The sequence below is a fragment of the Astatotilapia calliptera genome, chromosome 22 (genome assembly GCF_964374335.1).
Source record: "Astatotilapia calliptera chromosome 22, fAstCal68.1, whole genome shotgun sequence".
Taxonomy (NCBI): domain Eukaryota; kingdom Metazoa; phylum Chordata; class Actinopteri; order Cichliformes; family Cichlidae; genus Astatotilapia; species Astatotilapia calliptera.
The window spans coordinates 30,152,070-30,175,058 of NC_137442.1; the positions used below are offsets into that span (position 1 = coordinate 30,152,070).

General features: G+C 41.3%; 1 protein-coding gene across 1 annotated transcript in view; it reads left to right on the forward strand.

The window, feature by feature from the left end:
* The first annotated feature begins 331 nt into the window (after positions 1-331).
* kcng2 (potassium voltage-gated channel, subfamily G, member 2) overlaps positions 332-22,989 on the forward strand; it is a 43,636-nt gene continuing 20,978 nt past the window's right edge. Inside the window, exons 1-2 of the mRNA XM_026156589.2 lie at positions 332-805; positions 12,337-13,234. Of these exons, the coding sequence (XP_026012374.1) occupies positions 12,449-13,234 (786 nt within the window). The 5' untranslated portion in view covers positions 332-805; positions 12,337-12,448. The remainder of the gene's footprint in view (positions 806-12,336; positions 13,235-22,989) is intronic.

Genomic DNA, 22,989 nt, shown 5'->3' on the forward strand with positions numbered 1-22,989 from the left:
AGTTTTCCGCTGCATTGGGAAGCTTTTTTAATTCATATCAGACAACAAAGATGAGAATCAGAGGTCCTAAAATACATAAATAAATAAATACATTTTGATCAATACCTAAATGTTAAAGAAAAGATTCTAAATTAAGGCATTAGATGTGCTGGGATCCTAAAAACAAACCAAAGAAAATTGAATTCTTATTTCAAATGTAAACTAAAACATTCCCATGGAAAGAAAAGAAATGATGAGAGTTTAATCTTATCACAAGCGAAGGGGAAGGGGAAAAGATACCAAACACTCCCCCCTGACGCTGTGAGAAGCGGTCCTGCTCTCCCAGACGCGCAGTTAGTCAGAGCGCACCGCGGAGCGCGCAGATCCGGACGCACCTGAGCAGACGGAGCGCAGCGGCGTGGCCGTCGGAGAGCTGCACACAGCTCTTCACCTGTTCTGAGCCACACGCACACAAACACACACACGCACACGCTTCTCCGCAACATCTGCCACGTCGCCTCTGATGATGAAGAGACGGGGACAGCCCGGACAGAGTCTTCGCGGGTGTGGAGCATTTCTGCGTCCCCTGGCGTCTCCGCTGGACCACATGATTGAATTTTAACGCAGATCGTTTTCGATCGTTCAAACCGGTGACTTTGAGAAGCCTTGAAACGCCGGTGCGGGCTGTGTGTGAAGCTCGGTGCTTCGTTCTCACTACAATGTCCCAGACCATCTGCGTGGGAAACTTACAGGCATGCTGCACGCGGAGGGGCGCGTACGTGCGAGCGGGCTGAAACAGATGGACGCAAGCCCAGCGACACACCGGGTAAGTCTGACAACTGCAAAACATCACATTACAGGTTGTTTTTTTGTTTTGTTTTTATTTGTTGCCTCGGTAGAGACAGCATAGTCAGTCTTAGACATGCAAGCGCTCAAATATTGACTGAAGAATAAGAGAGGCACTGCCGGCTTTTCCTCTTTTAAACTCACAAATATGACAAACTTCCTCCATTTCACTGGACTATCCCATTAATTATTCTATAGCGAGCAGTAAAGTGGCTACAGAGGATACTAGGTCCAACGAATACATTCATAATATCCTCCAATTTTTTTTCTCCATTAGATTATAATTTCTGTAATGTTCCTGAAGGGACTTCCAGAAGTGTCGTTAAGGTGCTTAGTTGCATCTCTTCCTGTTATGCTATTATTAGGTAATTCCTTTAGGCAGCACGAGGAGTACTACGGCCTGCTTTCTTTAATTTAAATATGTTTTCATGCATATTAAATAGTCACCTTGCCTTTAAGGAGCCTCTTCCCAGCAGCCTCCTGCTTTAAATGTGCTCTAGAGCAGAGTTAACGAGCACCAAACCTTGACCTGTCATCTCAAGAGGAAGACTATTTGATTTTTCTGTCAATATTTGAGCAATGGAGTTGCACCGTGACTAGAAGAGAAGCTTCAAAAAAAGAAGCACCCCCATTCTTTTTTTTCTTGTTTTTCCTGTGTGGATTGCCTGTATAAACATGCCAGCACCTCCTCCTGCTGGGATCATTAACCTGCTATAAAGGGATGCAAATGTTTCTTTCCCCTGAAATGTAAATCTGTGTGTTAAAGCACGCCCCACCCTTCCTGTGCGGTGGGGAACATGGCTATTGTCTTGCCTATTAAAAATATGTTGGTTTATCAAGTTCAGCCTGAAAGCAAACAGTTCCACCAACTTATTTCCCTCATTAGCCTTCCTCCTCCTCCTCCTCCAGCTGAAGGTTGAGCTAACAGAAGGAGCAGAGAAGCCTGCAGATTCTTGGGACATGATAGATGGAAGGTAGAAAGCTGCTGCTCTGCTTGTGTTCTTTGTTAAGGAACATAATGGGAATATTCATTATGTGGAACTAGGCAGCTTCTTCTCCCCCCCCCGATGTTTGTTCCCTAAACTCCATCTCCATCCTAACTGGCCCCACCATCAAATAGATACTTTCCATTGCAGCAATTTATTCAACCCATTATCTTCCCCTCCCTATCTCATGCTTTGAGAAATCCAGTCCTTTGAATTAGCTGATTGACACGGAGTGTTGGGCTCAAAGGGAAGGTTTCATTTTCAAATTGAAACGGTCACGTACTTATTAAACTTCTATAAAAAGTAGTAATGATGTAAAATTTGAGAGGATTTGGACGGACTTGTATGAAAGCAACTGGAGCAACTTTTTTTAAAAGAGAAAAACAGGCCCATGATTGATTCCATTATAAATAACGCATAAGTAAAAAGCACAGAGCAAAACACGCTGCTCAAAAAAGACACTTTTAAGTCTGCTGTGTTGCTATTAGATGCCTCCTGACAGAGAATACACAGAATAAAGCTAAAAGTTAGATCCAAAACCTCAGCACTGATACAGTGTGGCTAACACTCTACAGATGCACAAAAGACAACACAATCAAAATGTTGCATGAAAAGGAGAATTTACTGCATCACAGTTTGTTTCAGCTGTTGGCCCTGCAGCCTGAAATCTTGACCACCACTTGTTTGGTGTTCAGTTGCCCCAGTGTGTGAGCGTTTGTCATTTTTTACATGAAAAAGATTAAAAATAAATAAATAAAAGAGCTCCCTAAAATTTGGCTGTGCAGGTGGTTCATCAATTACTAATAATTTGAGCAGAAGAATGGAAGGCTGCTGGCTGTAGCAAGCAGCTAGGCTGACCACATTGTGTGCTTGTGAGTCAAAATAATTGAGTGCAGTCAATGGACACAACTGTGTTTTTTTCCCCTCTTAAGCTGCTGAGGTGTAAGTGTCCCTAATCTAAACTCTGTGCCTGCACATACGCAATTTCTGGCTTCTGAAAATTGTTTTTCCAAGTCATGGCAATCAAAAGATCCAAAATAATTACAAGGTAATGATTTAATGTGCATGAAAGCATCTCTAAATGAAAGAATGCACCCTGTAGTACTGCCACTAAGCACCTCAAGGACACTTATAGAAGCCCCCTCAGGAACATCACAGGAATGATGATGCAATGAGCTGAAAAAATACTGGCGGCCAGAGATACCCCTCAGTCTCCCAGTCTCCACCTATAATATGAATTTCAAAATTCTCAAGTGATCACATTCACGAGATTTTCAGAAAACTTGACCTCTGACCCGAGGTCAAAGTTGACATGACATGTTTACTGTATGTTGACAATCGCACCACACTTGTAAGGCTAACAATATAAAACTTTTTGTCAGTTTTCAACAAATAAATCATGAATCATGTTGACCTTGAAGACCTTGATGTAAGGCAACTTTTTATGGACTGTGAACATGACCCCACAAAGGTGGGGTCATGTTCACAGTCCATTTTATTGGTATTCAAAACCTTTTAACCTATCGTGTTTACAGGTAGAACAACAGCCACACAAACACTGCCAAATAATTGATTAATTGTTGTTGAAGTTGGACAGCTCCGTACATTCATCTTTGAGCTCTAGTAGTAGAGCTCAAAGAGTAGCTTTGCACTATTCTCAGTTTAAATGTAACCCTTTTTAAGCCATACTGGGCTTTGATGCTACCCTTTGGGTTCTTCCATTGCCAGAAAAAATCATTTTAGTTTCCTTCCCTCTCACTTTAAACCAGCTTTCTTCTGATTGGCTGGATCTGGCAACAGAGAGTTCTACATAAATCCAAGGAGCTGAAATGGAGCGTCTAGAATTGTCAGCAGCCTGAGCTTCTGGCTCACAGGGGTTTCTTTTGCATACATATACCTCATTATTTGACGCTTTTCCCATGTTTAATATGATCCTGTGCCACTGTAACAGTATAAAGAAGAGTATTATAGATTCAGTTGAATCACAATCATCAGTTGCTGCAGCCTTAGTGTTTTTCTTTTAGCTACAAAATGTACTTTGATCAAACTTACAGTGAGTGCAGTGTAGGTGGGTCAGTGCTGCAAGGCTCATTTCTGCCTTTGCATCTCTTTCCCGGTCTGATCTGCAAAGCTGGATCTCCAAAATATTCCGGTTCAAAATGAACAGTCGCGCAAGTGCATTTTTTAAGCTTTCAAAGCAGTGTACATAAATAATAGGCTTTGGGTTACGGAAAGCCAACCCATTTAGCCCATTTATAATTCACAGTGTGGAAAGCATCCCATACTGGTTTGCCAGTTTCAATTATGAACATTAGGTATTGAATCCATAACAAAGGATCTGTTAAGTGAGACAAAACCTGGCTGGACAAAACCATCAGCTTCCATGAGTCATAATCTAATAGGTACTCTGTGCTGCTTCCCCTGAGTGGTACATATGTGATTATGCCGTGAGAAGCACTCTTTCTGTGATTATTGCAGTTTGCGTCATTCTAGATTATGAAATAATTTTCTCAGAGATGATTGCTGCACCTATACTGCTGGCAAGAAACTCAACGGTGCTCATAATTTCGAGCAGGGCTTTCAGCGGCCAAAAAGTCATCCAGAGGGTAACCATCAGTGATTTAGCAGCCGGTCAGGTGAAGGTTCGGTGTCAGTCAAAACAGACGTCTGCTTCAGGCCTTTAACAAAGACGGAGGCTGAGTGGATGTGGGAAGGCAAATGCATCAGTGATGCGAGGATGGCATATTTATGCAAAGACTCATGTAAATTGTATTTTCATGAGCAGTTGGAGGTAAAAGAGCAATTCACATTTCAAGAGTTCTCTGTCTTCTTCACTTATTATTTCTGAAGAGGGACAGAGAGAAAGGTGACTCTTTTACTTTTGATTGCACAGATCCAATATTTGGGGTTGAAGGTCACCTGGTGTGACAAAAGCCTTTTTTTATTAAAAATAAAAGGCTGTAACTGTAACTTGAGCTGTGATACCTCAACCTATTGGGGATGTTGGATGTCCTGTTTTATTAAATTAGAATTGCTCTGGAATTGAGAACTACTGGATCAATGTGCTAAAGCCAGAGCATCCTCATCCCATCCCATAACATACTGACGATTTATCACGTCCCGACGCGCCTCACAGTAACGCTCGCGGCGGTAACACATGCTACAGCCATCTATTCCAGCCCTAACCCTAACCTTGACCCTATCAGATGGTGTTTTCCAAAGTGATTTATGATCAGCGCATAAAACACATTAACATGTATAGATTCAGTCCAAATGGCTCTCATGCCTCCGAATGTGCAACATACCGGCGGTATGTGACGACCTGGGATGAGAACGAGTTGGCTAAAGTTAAAAATTAGACTAAGTGTCCAAAATCATTCATTTCACTACCTCCTGCCCTGTATACATGTTTAGGGTGTTCTGTGTGGTGGATTATAGGGAGCACATCTGATAAATTTAAAACCACTTAGATCCATAGATAATGTATAAAAGATAAAAGAAAATGGAGCCTGTGTTTTCTCTAATGGTCAACAGGGGCCAGCTCCTCTGGATCCACAGAGAGTAAAAGGCAGCTTGGCTTTCTTGATCCATTCCCTAAATCAGCACTATCCTGATGAGTTTGCTGTCCTAAATCAATGGTTTCTAGTCTTACTACAAGATGATATGCATTTTAGAAATGCTAACCCTATTAGTGTTGAAAGGATGATTTAAAAAAAAGGATTCACTTAAGTCTGGAGCAAACTTTTCGCCAGTGCACGATTGAGTATGCAGAGTCCATACATCTGTTTTCAAAAAGCTGAGATGACAGCGGCCAAATGCTCTGTTCAAAGTTTAACATCCATATTATGCTACATCCATTTTAAATGGCCAAGTACGTTAATATCAACATACAGCGAATATATATTTACTGCATGGTTTGTTATGTCCATCTGGGATGTTTCTACGATGACGGTGTACATCTATAATGCAGCGGCCGTTATGTTTAGTGTGGTATTGTGAGCACTGCCATAAGAATGATGGTGCCAAAAAACAAAGTGAGGCTTATAATAAAAACCCCTAAATTAAATAAAGATAGCTATAAGGTCCTTCTGTGTAAAAGTAGGTGAGATATTTTGTTTTAGATATGAACCTCTGCTCTGGCTTGGGGAAATGCCAGGAGGGCCATCAGTGTCCACATGAGTGTACGAACAAAAAGTCACAGCATACAAGGAAAAAATAAATAAATAAATAAATAAATAAATACATACATTAATTAATTAAAAAAAAAAAATATATATATATATACAGGACTCACTACACTAGATACGTTTTAATCGATATTAATGTTCTTTTTCCAATAAAGGAATGAATAACTTCCTCATCTAGTTTTTTCTCAAACATCTAAAGCTACAAGACTTTAAACAGATGTTTTGAGTTTTGAAGATCCTACACCTTAAAAAGAAACAGGTTTTATTTGTGTCTTTTTGTGTCTAATTAGAATTGGGACTGAACTAACTCTTGTTGAGTTTTATTGGAAGGACTAGTTACAGCTTTTCATTTTTAAGGGGATAAAGAGACTGAAAAACTAAGCTGGATGTGTACAGGGTCGTTCTAAAAGAACAACTAAGCTTAGCAGAGTACCCCGCAATGCTCGGCAAGCTTGCTTTTCTACATTCATAGCTGATCACAAGAACAACCCACACACTTTTCTCTACTATCAGCTGCCTTCTTACCCTAAAGCTAAACCTATTTAACCTCACTTCAAGATGTGAGGGCTCTGCAGTCTCTTTCAGAGATATCATGAATACCATCAGACAGGATGTTTGAACAAAAATGTTTTTGTGTACATGATACGAGAAGACGCTCTGCCCTTCTTCTCAGCGATGAAATATAATTGAAACTGTCAACAAAGCTCTGCTTGGAGATGTGGGCGGTGAGCGATCTTAAAACATGTGATCTTGACCCCAAGTTTGTGGCTGTCTTGAGTATGTTGAGCTAAAAACTGAAAAATCAGTCTTTGCTCACAGGCAGCTGCTTTACCTGCAGCTCTTTAACCCTGCCGTTATTAAACAGCTGCAAAAGGAAACTGATGTGAACCCTTTGAGTTTTCTGTGGTCTATGAGACAGACTTTACATTACATGAGTGTCCAGTGTTTATTTGAGAAATTCGAGTCTGTTCTGATTGCAGTAAAACTAGAGCTTAATGGACAGAGGATTTTTAAGACTGATACCAGTACTGATATTTGGTGAAATTGGCCATTATTTTTTTTCCTCAGAAACACTAAATTTAAATATTTGATATATTTAGATATTTCTGAGTCCTTACTAAGATAATATGCCACTACCATTTAAAATATTAAGATGTTGGTTTATTTTAATACCAATACTGTATTTCGGCAGATAGACAAAAACTAATATGTATGCAGGACTGATATAATAGGCAGAGAAGCTTAACTTTATTTGGGAGGGGGTTATTATGATAATTATGATCACTGCTCATGCAGTTGTGCTCATAAGTTTACATACCCTGGCAGAATTTATGACGTCTCAACCATTTTTCAGAGAATATGAATCATAACACAAAAACTTTAATGTCACTCATGGTTAGTGGTTGGCTCAAGCCATTTATTGTCAAACAACTTTGTCAAACAACAAAAATGCCAAACAGCACAGAGACGAGCATCAAACCTTCTGGAACAAAGTCATTTGGAGTGATGAGACGAAAATGGAACTTTTTGGCCAAAACCATAAACACTACATTTGGAGAGGATTTACCAAGGCCTGTAATGAAAGGTACACCACTCCTACTGTGAAACTTGTTGGTGGATCACTAATGTTTCAGGGATGTGTGAGCTACATAGGCACAGGGAATTTGGTCAGAAGTGATGGCGATATGAGTGCAGTAAGTTATCAAAAAAAAAAAATACTGGAGAAAAATTTGCACTCATCAGCTCGGAAGCTGTGCATTGCAACATGTGAATGATCCAAAACAGAAGGCCAAGTCGACCTCTGATTGGCTACAGCAAAATGAAGCGAATGCTCTGGAGTGGCCATCTCATTATCACTGAACCAATCTGAGTTCATGCAAGACAGCCCAAGAATTTATAGGAACTGGAAGCTTTTTACCAGGAAGAATGGGAAGCTTTACCATCTGAGAAGATAAAAAAGCAGCATTCACAACTACCAGAAAAGACTTAAAGATGTGATTGATGTTAAAGGGGGCAAAACACAGTATTAAGAACTGAGGTATGTAAGCTTTTGATCAGAGTCATTTTGTGTAGTGATTATGATTTAAAAAGAGTAAACACAGTTATTTGACAATAAATGGCTTCAGCCAACAACTAACCATGAGTGAAATTAAAGTTTTTTTCGTTGTTATGATTTATATGCTCTGAAAAATGGTTAAGAAATCATGAATTCTGGCAGTGTATGTAAACTTATGAGCAAAATATTATATTTAGAATTTTTAGATAATCGGGGAGGGGCCTCATCAGATTCAACAAAACAGTGAACATCAAAAAACATCGTTAATGAAGACTACACATCAGCAAATGCAGTCTGGTGGCCAAACTCTTGCTGCAAATGCTTTAATGTTTCATTTACTTGGCTAGAAATGTAGGATTTTCACGACTAAATAAATCCTTATTTGACATGTTATTCGTTCGTGGTTTGCCATCTTCCTATATAGCTTGAATTTATTCTCTCTGTACTTTTTTAGCCACCCTGGGGTGCAGTGTCATGCTCAATAAACTGCTCCTGTCAGAACCACTTTTTTGAGTTGCTGTAGAGGTGACGCTCTCTGAACCCCACCCCGGGAGAAAACGACCTGTTTCAGACTGATTGGCCCCACAAATAGAAGAGGAAACTGAGGATAGCTGGAGGGGTCCAACTCTTAATTTGTTGTGACGATATTCCGAGTCTCTCTACATCAGCTCCACTGCCTTGGGTCCAGTCCAGTCATTCTCAGCAAACAGGATCACAGGCCTTTGCTATACATATCTGGTTTATGTGTGCAAATACCCATGTTACGTAAAGCAAAGGGTTATGAACTGAACACAACAAATATGTAATTAGAGTCAAAGAGTTTCTGAAGATGAGAAAAGATGTGCAAAGAAGCAACGAAGAAGCAACACGTTTGTCTGTGTGATCAGCGAGTGATGACACAAGTCTGATTCAGCAACAACAGCAGGCATTCAGGCATCACTGCAAAACTCAATCAGAAATGTGAAAAAGCAAGACTTCTTGCTTCAACAGCACTGATTTGTAGGTAGATTGTTTTTACAAACAAACAATTTTGCTGTTATTTTCAGAAGATGATCTTTGGAGAGATACTGAACCCCAAGTAGTCCTATCAAGAATTCATCCCAGTGTGAATGTTACATAGAAAGCACTTAGGCATAGAAAAAAGTGTTTGTTTGAATAGATCTGAGTAGGTGAATGAGGCATGCTTATAAATGCTTCGAGTGCTCCAGTAGTGTAGAAAAACACACAGTTCATTTGCCATTTATAAGAAAAAAGGTAATGCTTCCTCATCAAATGTGCTTGGACAGTAGAAAAACTAATTGTTATCAATATGTGGTATCGCTGTTATGTTAAACATGGCTCTGGAACTGGCATTAAATGCATCTGAAGGAAATCAGCTTAGCTCAGTGCCAACTCAGCTGATACCTTTCTGTACAATACTCACATTAGGATTTACCAAGGATCTGCAATCCCCTTTGCTACCCACCTTCCCCCCTGCTCATCCTTTGCTGTTTCTGATGTTACTGATCTCTGTTCTGGGTCTTGATGACACTCCCACCATGCATGGCTTTCCATGAAAGGACACAGAACTGTTAGAATGGAGCCTTGCCACCATGTGTGACAATGGAAATGAGATATTTCTTTTGACTACAGGAGTCCTGCCTGAAGTAACCATTCCTATATGACTTGTCTCTGGGACCTTTCTTAAGTTAATCTTTTAGGATAGTAGAGACCCTCGGCAAACGTATAATACTTACAATGACTGTTTTCATCTTTAGTGATTACAGTTGGAGAAAAAGAAATTGCCATCCATCCACTACTGCTTATCCTTTTCAGGGTCGCCTATCCCAGCTGTCTTATGGGGAGAGGCAGGGTACACCCTGGACAGGTTGCGAATCTGTCACAGGGCTAACACATGGACGAAGACAACCAATCACACTCACACCTATGGGCAATTCAGTGTTTCCAATTAACCTATCCCCACTAACTGCATGTCTTTAGGCTGTGGGAGGAAGCTGGAGTACCTGAAGTGAACACACAAACACGGGGAGAACATGCAAACTCCAGACAGAAAGACCTTGGCCTGTTGGGTGTAATTGAACTCAGGACCTTCTTCCTGTGAGGCACTGTGCCACTGTGCTGCCTAGAATGAATGGAGAGACAAAATACCAATCAAAAGTCCTGCATATCCTTGAGTGAAATAAGCATTTGATCCCCTATAACCCAGCCTGAATTCTGGCTCCCAAAGATCGGCTATGCGGCCATGAGTCATGCAGATTACAAACAATCAGCATATCATAATTACAGATACGCCTGATCGAATTTCATTATGTGGATAAATCAAACGTGTCCACAGAATCAATTCCTTCCATTCCAACCTCTCCAGCACCATGGGCAAGAACAAAGAGCTGTCAAAGAATGCCAGGGACAAGACTGTAGAACTTCACACGACTGTAATGGGCTACAAGAACATCAGCAAGAGGCTTAGTGAGAAGGTGACAAAGGTTGATGTGATTAATCTGAAATAGAAGAAATATAAAATGAGCATCAATTGCCCTCGGTCTGGAACCATGCAATGTGGTCGAATGAAACCGAAATCAAATAAACTGGCATCAATTTGACCTGCCATGTTTAGAGGAAGACAAATGGTAAGTATGAGCCAAAGACTACTATCCCCGCTGTCAAGCACAGCTTTGTTTTTCTGCTGAGGCTACATGGTAACATTCATTCATTCATGGAGGTACCAGTGGATGGAGCCATGCCCTGTAAAGTCTTGGAGGAGAACCTCTTTCCCTCAGCATGAACACTGAAGATGGGCCTTACATGGACCTTCTAGCGTGACAGTGACCCAAAACATACCCTCAAGCCAACAAAATGGCTAAAAAATAAGCACATTAAAGTCATGGAGCCAGTCTCCCGATCTCAGTCCTACAGGAAATCTGTGGAGGGAGCTGAAACTGATATGTGCAAACCTGGCGATCAACTACGAGAAACGCTTCCATCGAGGGTTTCTCCAACAAATTCTAAGAAATATTTTGCTTAAGGATCAAAGACTTATTTCACTCACGTGGAAATCAATTCATTACTTTGAGGTAAAACAGTAAAAAAAAAACACTTTGATGAAGATAAAATATTGAACAGTATTTTAATGTCATGTGTTGTAGGTAGATCCTCTCCTGTGCTCATGTTCGTCTCAGCGTGCTGCGATTGGACCTGTGTGATGTTCTACATTTCCTACAGGATAATAAAGCGAACTTTTCACAGCCTGCTGATGCAGTGAATAGAAAAACATTATTCATTTATCTGCTTTGATTTCAAACCTCAGCATGAACTCTAGTTGCTTTTCTCTGAGCTTACGCTGCTGTTTGACTCCACATCATTTTATACAGCTATGGAAAAAATCTGACTCTTGACTGAGGTGTTTTTTTTCTTAAAAACTTTTCATCTATGTGTTCCATCTTCAGGCCAGCCAGAAAAGGAGTTAAAAGCCATGATTGCAGCTATTACTTGGTTTACTCTTGCAGCTTAAAATATACTTGGCTAGCCTGATGATATAAGTCACAAGTACAGAGAGGTCAGCTTGAAGAAAGTGAGTTACCAGTTTCATAATGCCAGGAAGTTTTCCAAAGACTGGGAACTTTCTGAAGCACTAATAGTTCCCCAGACACATTAGTTTCCACTACTGCTCAGTGGGTAGGTCTGGATCTCCTGTGTGGAGTTTGCCTGTTTCCTTTTGAAAAACATACTCATTCATGCCACTTCTCTAGGCCTCTCCCAGGATTTCATAAAAGCCCCTTAAATAGGTAAATTAGTTTGCTGATGCTTCTAAGTGGGTCATCTGTTTTTACATAATTTTTGTGTAGGATAGTGGAAAACGGGTAGACATGCGAGACAACGAAAAAAAAAAACCCACTTCCCGTACACACATGCATCTACCAGCATTTCTGTGCAATCAAATGCAATAAGTAATGTCAGTCACTTCTGTAATCCTCTGTCTTCCTCTTTTACATAATTCAAAGCAGAGTACTCTCTGAGCACCTAGCACCACCTAATAGGCTTCATTAGCTTCCTCCATCTTTGAATCTACAGCTTCTCATTCACCTTTGAGTAAATCTACTAATTGCTGCTGTTACGTTCAGATGAACTGATACATTTTAGTGCTGTGTGCAAATAAAAAGTGATGACGGTGCGAAGAATGAAATCAAAGTTGCTGTCTGACCTTCACAAACCTGTCTAACTGCTCTGCATTGGCCACGAGCATGTACCTGATGTCACTTAGATATTTGTCTTTTCTGTCATATAGAGACGCGCTGTGCTGCTGAATGGGTGACGAGCTGCGACTCACGTCACCAGCCCTGTGAAACCACCTCCCATCGCATCGTGCGGGATAGGATTCCCCCAGCAGAGCTGCAGGGATGTACCAGGAGGTGGCCTTCCTGGCAGGGAGCACTGATCACCAGTTCACCACATTCCAGTTTAAACGCTTGGAGAACCCACAAGAGGTCACATCCAAGAAGGGGTTGTTCTATAAGCGCGCTCAGCTCCTGCTTCAGCCTCAGTCTCACCGAGAGGATGGAGGTGAGATTGACCTGGCGGATGGGGCAGCCATCATCAATGTGGGTGGCATTAAGTACCACATACCCTGGTCCACGCTGGATGAGTTCCCTCTGACGCGACTGGGGAAGCTACGGGCTTGTAGCAACGAAGCAGAGATCATGGACGTGTGCGATGATTACGACGGCAGCTGCAACGAGTACTTTTTCGACCGAAACCCGTCAGCTTTCCGCATCATCGTGACTTTCCTGGCAGCGGGAAAACTGAGGCTCCTGAGGGAGATGTGTGCATTGTCCTTCCAGGAGGAGCTGCTGTACTGGGGGGTGGAGGAGAACAACCTGGACTGGTGCTGCCTCAGGAAGCTGCGATTAAGGCAGGAGGAGTACAAAGAGCAGCAGAGGCTGGAGGAGGAGGAGGGGGCCGAGCTCAACTCACCGCAGTCCTGCGAGGAGACCCAGCAGCCTGTGGAAGGACCAGAGGAGACCTTTTCAGGAGGCTGCATGCGGAGGCTGAGGGACATGGTGGAGAACCCCCACTCGGGCCTTCCAGGGAAGATCTTCGCCTGCCTCTCGGTCTTATTTGTAGCCATCACTGCTGTGACCCTGTGTGTCAGCACCATGCCCGACCTCAGAGAGGAGGAGGAGAGAGTGAGTTCTCTTCAGAAATAACTTTTTTTTCAAAATACAGTGAGGTCAATAAGTATTGTGTGATTTTGCAAGTTATCTTACTTAGAGATCATGGAGGGGTCTACAATTTTCAGCAGAGGTGCATTTCCACTGTGAGAGACAGAATCTAAAAAGAAAAATCCGGAAATCACATTGTATGATTTTTGAACAATTAATTTGTGAATTACTGTGTCAAATAAGTAGTTGATCACTTGTTTATTGGCCAGATTTCTGACCCTCAAAGATCTGTTATTTTGCTTTCAAATAGTCCAGCTACACTCTGCTCATGATTCTAAATTTGTAGCACCTGTTTGAGATCGTTAGCTGTCATAAAGACACCTGTGCACCCCACATTCAGCCAAAGTCTAAGTAGCAACATGGGCAAAACCAAAGAGCTGTCAAAAGACACAAGAAACAAAATTGTAGACCTTCACAAAGCTGGAAAGGGCTACAATTGCCAAGCAGCTTGGTGAAAAAAGAACAACTGTTGGAGCAACTGCCAGAAAATGGAAGAGGCTAATGATGACTGTCAATGTCCCTCGGACTGGGGCCCCACGGAAGATCTCTCCTCGTGGGGTTTCAATGATGCTAAGAATGGTGAAGAATCAGCCCAGAACTACACGGGAGGAGCTGGTCAATGCCGTGAAGACAGCTGGGACCATCGTTTCCAAGGCTACTGTCAGTAATACACTAAGACGTCATGGTTTAAAATTGCATTGCATGGAAGGTTCCCCTGCTTAAGTCAGCCCATGCCCAGGTCCGTCTGAAGTTTGCCAGGGACCATCTGGATGATCCAGAGGAGTCATGGGAGAAAGTCCTATGGTCAGATGAGACCAAAGTAGAACATTTTGGTCTTAACTCCATTCGCCATTTTGGAGGAAGAAGAATGATGAGTATCATCCCAATAATACCATACCTACTGTGAAGCATGGGGCTGGAAGCATCATGCTCTGGGGGTGTTTTCCTGCTCAGGGGACAGGACGACCGCACTGTATTAAGGAGAGAATGAATGGGGCCATGTATTGTGACATATTGGGAAAAAACTCCTTCCCTCAGTCAGAGCATTAAAGATGGGTCGTGGCTGGGTCTTCCAACATGACAATGACCCAAAGCACGCAGCCAGGAAAACCAAGGAGTGGCTCCTAAGAAGCATATCAAGGTTCTGGAGTGGCCTAGCCAGTCTCTAGACCTAAATCCAATAGAAAATCTTTGGAGGGAGCTGAAACTCCATGTTGCTCAGCGACAGCCCCGAAACCTAACAGATCTAGAGAAGATCTGTATGGAGGAGTGGGACAAAATCCCTCCCTGAACTACAGGAACCGTTTGACCTCTGTAATTGTTAACAAAGGCTTCTGTATCAATATCTAACATTTTTTGACTTAAGTGATCAAATATTTATTTGACACAGTAATTCACAAATAAATTGTTCAAAAATCATACAATGTGATTTCTGGATTTTTCTTTTTAGATTCTGTGTCTCACAGTGGAAATGTACCTCTGCTGAAAATATTAGACCCCTCCATGATTTCTAAGTAAGAGAACTTGCAAATCTTTCCAGATCCACAGATTTTAATTGAAATTATTCAAAAATTCCTAACTGGTTTCCAGAATGAAGCCTTTTTGAGTTACTGCTTTGCTTTTATTCAGTAAAAACTGCAGCGCTGGGCACCAGAATATCTATTATTAGAAATCATGACTAAATCCAAAGGTGGCATCTCTGAACTTTAGAAGATAAGACAGGATTTCCTCACTAAGTTTAGACAAACAGATAGCAGTCATGGATTCTGGCTCCCACTCAGCGCTGATCCAGTATAGCAGCAGATTCTTTATGAGGAACACCACAGTTATGGCTTTACACACAAAAACAATCTTTAAGTCTGATGGGAAGGGAACCCTGTCCTAGGAATTCTCTTTGTTTCAGTATAGCCTCAGGCTGTATGTGCTGTACAGCTGCTTCAGTAAAATTCAGATTATGTTGATGCAGCAGCCCACATACTGAGGCGAAGGCTCAGGCACAACAGCTCAGGCTTCGTCTCCCCTCACTCGAATACCAGATTATTGAGAGGCTCCCTTCACAGTCTCTGCATATGTTATTACACAGCAACACATGATATATGTTCTCTCCTATATGGAATAAGTGACAGCAAGCGCCTTACAAGGACGATAACGAGGCTCTGTATTCATCTTTAAAAGAATAAATGGATTTTAATTTTTCATTAGCAGAATCCCACTGAATGTCTCTCCATGTGGCTGATTTTATTTGACCTGCTTCAAAAAATGAATATGAATTAAGCTCATTATTGTTATATAACACCGTGACATGCTAATCTGTACAGTTAGCAGCTGTATACTTTAAACCACGGATTGCCCCGTGCGTGGGGCTGCACGGCGTCAACGTGTTAGCGCGGTTAGCTTGTTACCGCATTAGCACCGTGCAGCCCCACGCACGGGGCAATCCGCGTTAACTAGCTAACAGAGATTTGCCGCATTAATGCGGTTATGCATTAACATCATTTTAACGAGATTAACGCTGACAGCACTAATATTAATATTATGAAACATTCTAATAAATTAGAGACAACTGCTCACTTCTAAGTACTCAGTGATACTTTACATTGTAAGGAAAATAAATTAGAGAAATCTGGCAATTTCTCTTCTGCCAGCACTTCTTGACTGTCACAGTAACTCATTCTTCAGCATGACTTTTATCCATCTTTGTAAAAAATCTAAAGAAGCATGTGCACTATTTTAGAACAGGATATCAAAATGTCTGCAATTTGAACAAATATTCGCAACAGAATAGTTTGCAAGCACAGAAAAAGATGCTGAAGAAACTGCAGCAGCAGGGAAACTTACATCATCACCTCAGTTTCTCTGACATCCATAAATGTTGCCATAACTTAGCACTGACATGTGTGAGCTACTGCAGCGCTTTGCTTAGTACTTTTAATAGCTGGTAAAAGTACCCTAAGTGAATATACTTTAACGACTTTTAACTTTTTATATATATATTTTTAAACTGATCTACATTTCAGCCTTACTCTTGGAATTGCTGATCTCGATTTGGGCGGTTTGTGTTTCCAGCTGGCACTCAGGCCTCACTTCACTGTGTTGTATGTTCAGTCAACCGATCACTAAATATGCAGCGTTCCCTTGCAGTGAATCACAGCTACAGCAGCACTTCAGTCTGTACTTTCCTCCCGTATGGGCAAGGCAAACATTTTAAGGATGTGTTTACATCTGTTAGCACGATGTTTGCGTAACTTGGAGTGTGTGGGCTACCGTGTGAGGAATTAGGCCATTAATTATCTTTTGCTACATATAATTAGTGTGGAGAAAAGAATGGCCTCAAAATGTCCTTTGAAAGAATGGCAACTCTAACTCCATCCACTCCATCCAACCACAACAATCAAAACCTTTTTTATGGTTCTGTTTGTGTATATCTTTCACTAAAAGGGGTTCACTACTAGTCAAAAAAAGAGCCTTGGAAATCTTGGAAGCCCAATTCTGTAATGAGCCTTGGTTTTTGTCAACATGGTGAACCTTGAACTTCAGTTTGTTTTCTTTTTGTTTTTGGAGAAAAAGACGCGCCCTGGCTTTAAACAGAATTGACCCTTGGGCATGAATTCATAATTCACAACCTCATGAGTGTCAAAGAAAATGATGAGCTTGGTCTTGGTTTTGCTGCTGACCCTCTTCAGTCTTGCCAACTGCTCTTTAACTATGAAGACTGATGTGAAGTCTGGTTATCGGGTCATAGCTGCACATCCAACCACACACCTCTGGTAATTCTGGACCTGAGGGTCCAGAGAGGCTTTCCCTAGGATCCCGTAGAATGACCTGACCTTCAGGAGATGCAACAAAATCCATTTTCAAAATTGATTTCCTGAACTAGGGCGAGAATGTTAGCAGTTTCCCTGATGGTTATCCTCACTGCTTCACTTTCATGGGCTTTGGGGAGGATTTCAAAAGTCGCGGTTGCGGTCGATTCTCCAGATTTCAAAGAGAATTTGATGTCTGCTTTCTGCCAGAGTTTGAGATCAGCACTAAAACTGTAAATCTGCACCTGCAAAAAGTCACAAAAATGGAAATACTAGATGTCCAAATGTGAAATCACAACATCATGATGTATAAAGGAGGTCATGAGAGAGGTACAGGAGAGAGTGTCTGGTTTGGAGTTGCATTTCGGTCAGTGGTGTTGATAGAATTATGAACACAGAAAAGGACCATCAGAGACAGTACAATATGGAAAGCATCTGACAGGCAACAGTTTCATTGTCAACATGACAATCATCACACACAAATAAACACACTGCCAATGCAATGAAAGCATACCTGGATAGAAAAACACAAGAACACACAACAGAACACATGCAGAGCCCGAATTTCAACACTATAGAAGCAGTGTGGGATCCTCTTGACAGAGAACAGATCAAAAGGCAGCCAACATCCAAAGAAGAGCTTTAAATGTCCTCCAGAAAGCCTGGAGAACTATTCCTGAAGACTGCTTAGACAATCTTCCTTGTAATGTTTTTAACAGAGTTCAGGCTGCGTTCGAAAAAAAAAAAAGGTGGTCATACCAAATATTGACTTACAAGCTTGTTAGAATTGTGCAAACTCCCTTTTTATCTTACATACTCTTTCTTTGCGTGTTTGCACATTTCAATAAATTGCTGCACCTAGTTCCTGTTTTTCTATCAAGATGTAAAGAAATGAGACTTTTTCACAGTACTTTAGTTCCTACTCACAGCTGACTAATTGTGCTTTTTCTTATTTTGTTCAATTATAATGGTGGTTGTTTATGTTAAATATGTCCAAACTTCTGAATAAGAAGGTAAATGTATGTACAAAAATTCCTTGTGAGTAATAAAGCTTCGGCTTGCAGCATCTGAGATAGATTTTTCCACTCTTGGCTCGATATGTTATCAGTGTAGAGCTAATATTTCTAATGTGGTCATCTCAGGCACACAACTGTGAGCATAGAGGTGCAAAGAAAACACCAGGATTCTCAAAAAAACAAGTATTTTACAACAATCCTGATATATATATATATATATATATATATATATACACACAGTGGGGCAAAAAAGTATTTAGTCAGCCACCGATTGTGCAAGTTCCCCCACTTAAAATGATGACAGAGGTCAGTAATTTGCACCAGAGGTACACTTCAACTGTGAGAGGCAGAATGTGAAAAAAAAAATCCATGAATCCACATGGTAGGATTTGTAAAGAATTTATTCGTAAATCAGGGTGGAAAATAATTATTTGGTCAATAACAAAAATACAACTCAATACTTTGTAACATAACCTTTGTTGGCAATAACAGAGGTCAAATGTTTACTATAGGTCTTTACCAGGTTTGCACACACAGTAGCTGGTATTTTGGCCCATTCCTCCATGCAGATCTTCTCGAGAGCAGTGATGTTTTGGGGCTGTTGCCGAGCAACACGGACTTTCAACTCCCTCCACAGATTTCCTATGGGGTTGAGGTCTGGAGACTGGCTAGGCCACTCCAGGACTTTCAAATGCTTCTTACGGAGCCACTCCTTTGTTGCCCGGGCGGTGTGTTTTGGATCATTGTCATGTTGGAAGACCCAGCCTCGTTTCATCTTCAAAGTTCTCACTGATGGAAGGAGGTTTTGGCTCAAAATCTCACGATACATGGCCCCATTCATTCTGTCCTTAACACGGATCAGTCGTCCTGTCCCCTTGGCAGAAAAACAGCCCCATAGCATGATGTTTCCACCCCCATGCTTCACAGTAGGTATGGTGTTCTTGGGATGCAACTCAGTATTCTTCTTCCTCCAAACACGACGAGTTGAGTTTATACCAAAAAGTTCTACTTTGGTTTCATCTGACCACATGACATTCTCCCAATCCTCTGCTGTATCATCCATGTGCTCTGTGGCAAACTTCAGACGGGCCTGGACATGCACTGGCTTCAGCAGCGGAACACGTCTGGCACTGCGGGATTTGATTCCCTGCCGTTGTAGTGTGTTACTGATGGTGACCTTTGTTACTTTGGTCCCAGCTCTCTGCAGGTCATTCACCAGGTCCCCCCGTGTGGTTCTGGGATCTTTGCTCACCGTTCTCATGATCATTTTGACCCCACGGGATGAGATCTTGCGTGGAGCCCCAGATCGAGGGAGATTATCAGTGGTCTTGTATGTCTTCCATTTTCTGATGATTGCTCCCACAGTTGATTTTTTCACACCAAGCTGCTTGCCTATTGTAGATTCACTCTTCCCAGTCTGGTGCAGGTCTACAATACTTTTCCTGGTGTCCTTCGAAAGCTCTTTGGTCTTGGCCATGGCGGCGTTTGGAGTCTGACTGTTTGAGGCTGTGGACAGGTGTCTTTTATACAGATGATGAGTTCAAACAGGTGCCATTCATACAGGTAACGAGTGGGGGACAGAAAAGCTTCTTACAGAAGACGTTACAGGTCTGTGAGAGCCAGAGATTTTCCTTGTTTGAGGTGACCAAATACTTATTTTCCACCCTGATTTACGAATAAATTCTTTACAAATCCTACCATGTGAATTCATGGATTTTTTTTTCACATTCTGTCTCTCACAGTTGAAGTGTACCTCTGGTGCAAATTACTGACCTCTGTCATCATTTTAAGTGGGGGAACTTGCACAATCGGTGGCTGACTAAATACTTTTTTGCCCCACTGTACAATAACTTTAGCAAAATAATTTTTTCCACTAAAGTGATCACAGATTTAAAAAAAATGCAGAAACACTCCTTAACTAAGTGAAAGAAAAAATCCTCAAATGAATCATTCTAAGAATTTATAATGATCCCGAAAACAATTTAAAAATAGTTTTTCATTCAAGCCTTCAGGGCTTTCAGTGTGTAGTGCATGAATACACTTCCCTTGTAGCAAAGCTCTTTGTCAGTCAGCTCATCTTTTAGGAGGAGGCCTTGGAAATGAAGGAATTGGTATGATGGCCACTGAGCACACAAATAATATAATAAAGAATCCCAAAGATCATGACGTTTAGTCCTCTTTTAATTTAACCTAAGTATGCCAGCCCACAGGGACAGGTCAACAAATGGACCCCAAATTTGGTTTTACAAGAAATCCTGATTTTGGTTTTAAACTTCCTGCCAGTGTGGCGGTGCAAGAAATGACACTCTTTGATCATAACACAGTTTAGATGTGGGAAATGGCCACACAGTAAACTGGATACGGAAGATGAGGAAGGCTGAGGAGATTCACGCCAATCAGTCTAATGGGCACATTTGTTTGCAAAAAAATAGATATTCATACAGAAGTAAACTATGGAGGGGTCAAAAGATAAAACATGCCAGTGTTTACTAATAATACTTAAGACCACCACCTGTCGCAAGAGGGAGACATCATAGCAGCCACTACCAAATACCAAATGCAAAAAATAGACAAAGGAGGGGAGATTATGGTGTCTGGTTGTTTTCCACGAGTTGGGCTTGGCCCCTAAGTTCCAGTGAAAAGGAACTCTTAGTGCTTCAGAACACCAAGACATTTTGGAAATTTCACGCTCCCAATATTGTGGGAACATTTTGTGCACACCAGTACACAAAGCAAGGTCCATAAAGACATGGATGAGCGAGTTTGCTGTGGAGGAACTTGACTGGCCTACACAGTCCTGACCTCAGCCTGACAGAACATCTTTGGGATGAATTAGAGCGAAAACTGTGAGCCAGATTTTATCATCCAACCTCAGTGTCCGACCTGACAAAAGTACTTCTCAAACATTGGTCAGAAATTCCCATAAACACTCCTAAACCTCGTTTAAAGCCTTTCCAGAATGTTTGAAGGTGTTATAGCTGCAAAGGGTGGGCTGGGATTTTACTCAAGTCCATATGTGTATGAGAAGGCAGACATGTAAATACATTTGACAATATAATTTATCTATACTGCATTTTCTTTTCACTCTTAATGCTTCATGGAAGACCCTTTATCAAACTCGGACGATGGTAACTGCTGTTGGTTTGTTGGTCTGTTCCAGTCTGTTTTCTATAAATGCATGCATCAAAGTTGGCCTAAGAGGAGATAATTCACAATAGCTGATTTCAGACCTAGTATCAGATAAATGAGGATTATTTTAAACTATTGATTCTAATAGTCTAGTAGAGTTCAAGAATAAAAAATATAAAGTTGTTTGGTAGAAACCTCGCGATCATATGTGTATCCCAGATCATAGACCTAGCCCTTTAATGGCAGTATACCCTAGAGAAGATGTATGATTATTACAAACTGAGAGGAAATGCTGTACGTTCAAAACAATACAAAGCTTGAACCTGTAAAATTGTGAAATAACGCGATGATGCTCATAACTTGCAGTCTCTGAGCTCTAATTAGGTCTAAAAGTGCAAGGAGATTGGATTCACTTGTTGCTGCATTTAGCTTTCATCTTGCAGGAAGAAAAGCACTGCCACCCCAGGCCTTTTCTTTCCCCCCAGCTAACTAGACATGTTGTCACAGTCAATGACAAGTGGAGCAAAAAAGCATATTAAAGCTGCCGATGTCTCCCTCTGGTTCCTTTTCATGTTCGCCTTTGCGTGAGAGACTTTGAGATCAGGCTGAGGAGAGTGTTTGTGTCACACTAATTCACCTTTTGAATGATGTCAAAAGACCTCAGTGTGATTATAAAGGGGCCATATGGCAGTTTTCCTTTTCTTAAAAGATCCATCTTCATCAACACAGCCGGGTGTGTTTGCATGTACGTAAGCTTGAACGGGAAAATCAGCCAGAAACAGAAAACAAGGTGAACGCTGACTGAAGACATCTGTCATTCTAAATCAAATTATTTAATTATCCAAGTCAGAAGAGGACTGATCAAGAAAACAGTATGTCATTGGACAGCTGAAAATTGTGTCATTGTGGCACTAATTAAACAACCGGGGCTTCCCTGGAATGTCTTGCAGATGGTGGTTCATTAGGGCCGGGAAGCTGATTTGAAGCAGCTATAGGAGGCAACCCCCAAACCCAGAATTTTACGGTATAATGAGACAGCTGTGTCATTCTTGACAAACCTACCATGTTAAACTGAGACAAACCACAGTGTGCCACTCCCCCCAACGTATTTTTAAGTATCAGAAGTTAGAGACAGAGAATAAAATAAAAGAGTCACTTTTGTTTACAGCTTCTGGTAAGAAATGTTAATTGGGCAATGTGCACATGCTCATAAATGAAAAATGAGATGAAGAAAAGTTTCTCTCTCAGTGGTGCATAAAAAAAATATAGGTGTGATCGAGCTGTTATGTTCCCAACAGTCGTGGTGTACACCATGCTGTCGGAGTAATTGGCAGAAGAGAGTCTCCTTTCCTCCGTCAGTGTTTGTAGAAGAGTTTGGTCTGGAGAACTGATCAGCCACAACATTAGAACTGCAGACAGGTGAAACGATTAACGCTGATCATGCATCATTAAATGCACTGCTCTGCTCAGGTGCTGGCATTTGTGTGGGTAGTATTATCACATGGGATGTGGTGACACCAAACCATCTTAATGAGCAGTTGAGCTGTTTAATGCTTCACCGGAACAAATGGACCAAAGTAAAACAGCATTTCAGGACTTTGTGTTGCTTTTCTCTGCTGACACTCTCTAGCATCTGGTTGTATTCTGCCCAGACTGTCGTGGACACTTCGTACCTTGCTGTGTTTCTTCTTCATTATTATTATTATTATTATTATTATTATTATTATTATTATTATTATTATTATTATTATTAATAATGGAAACTGGCACT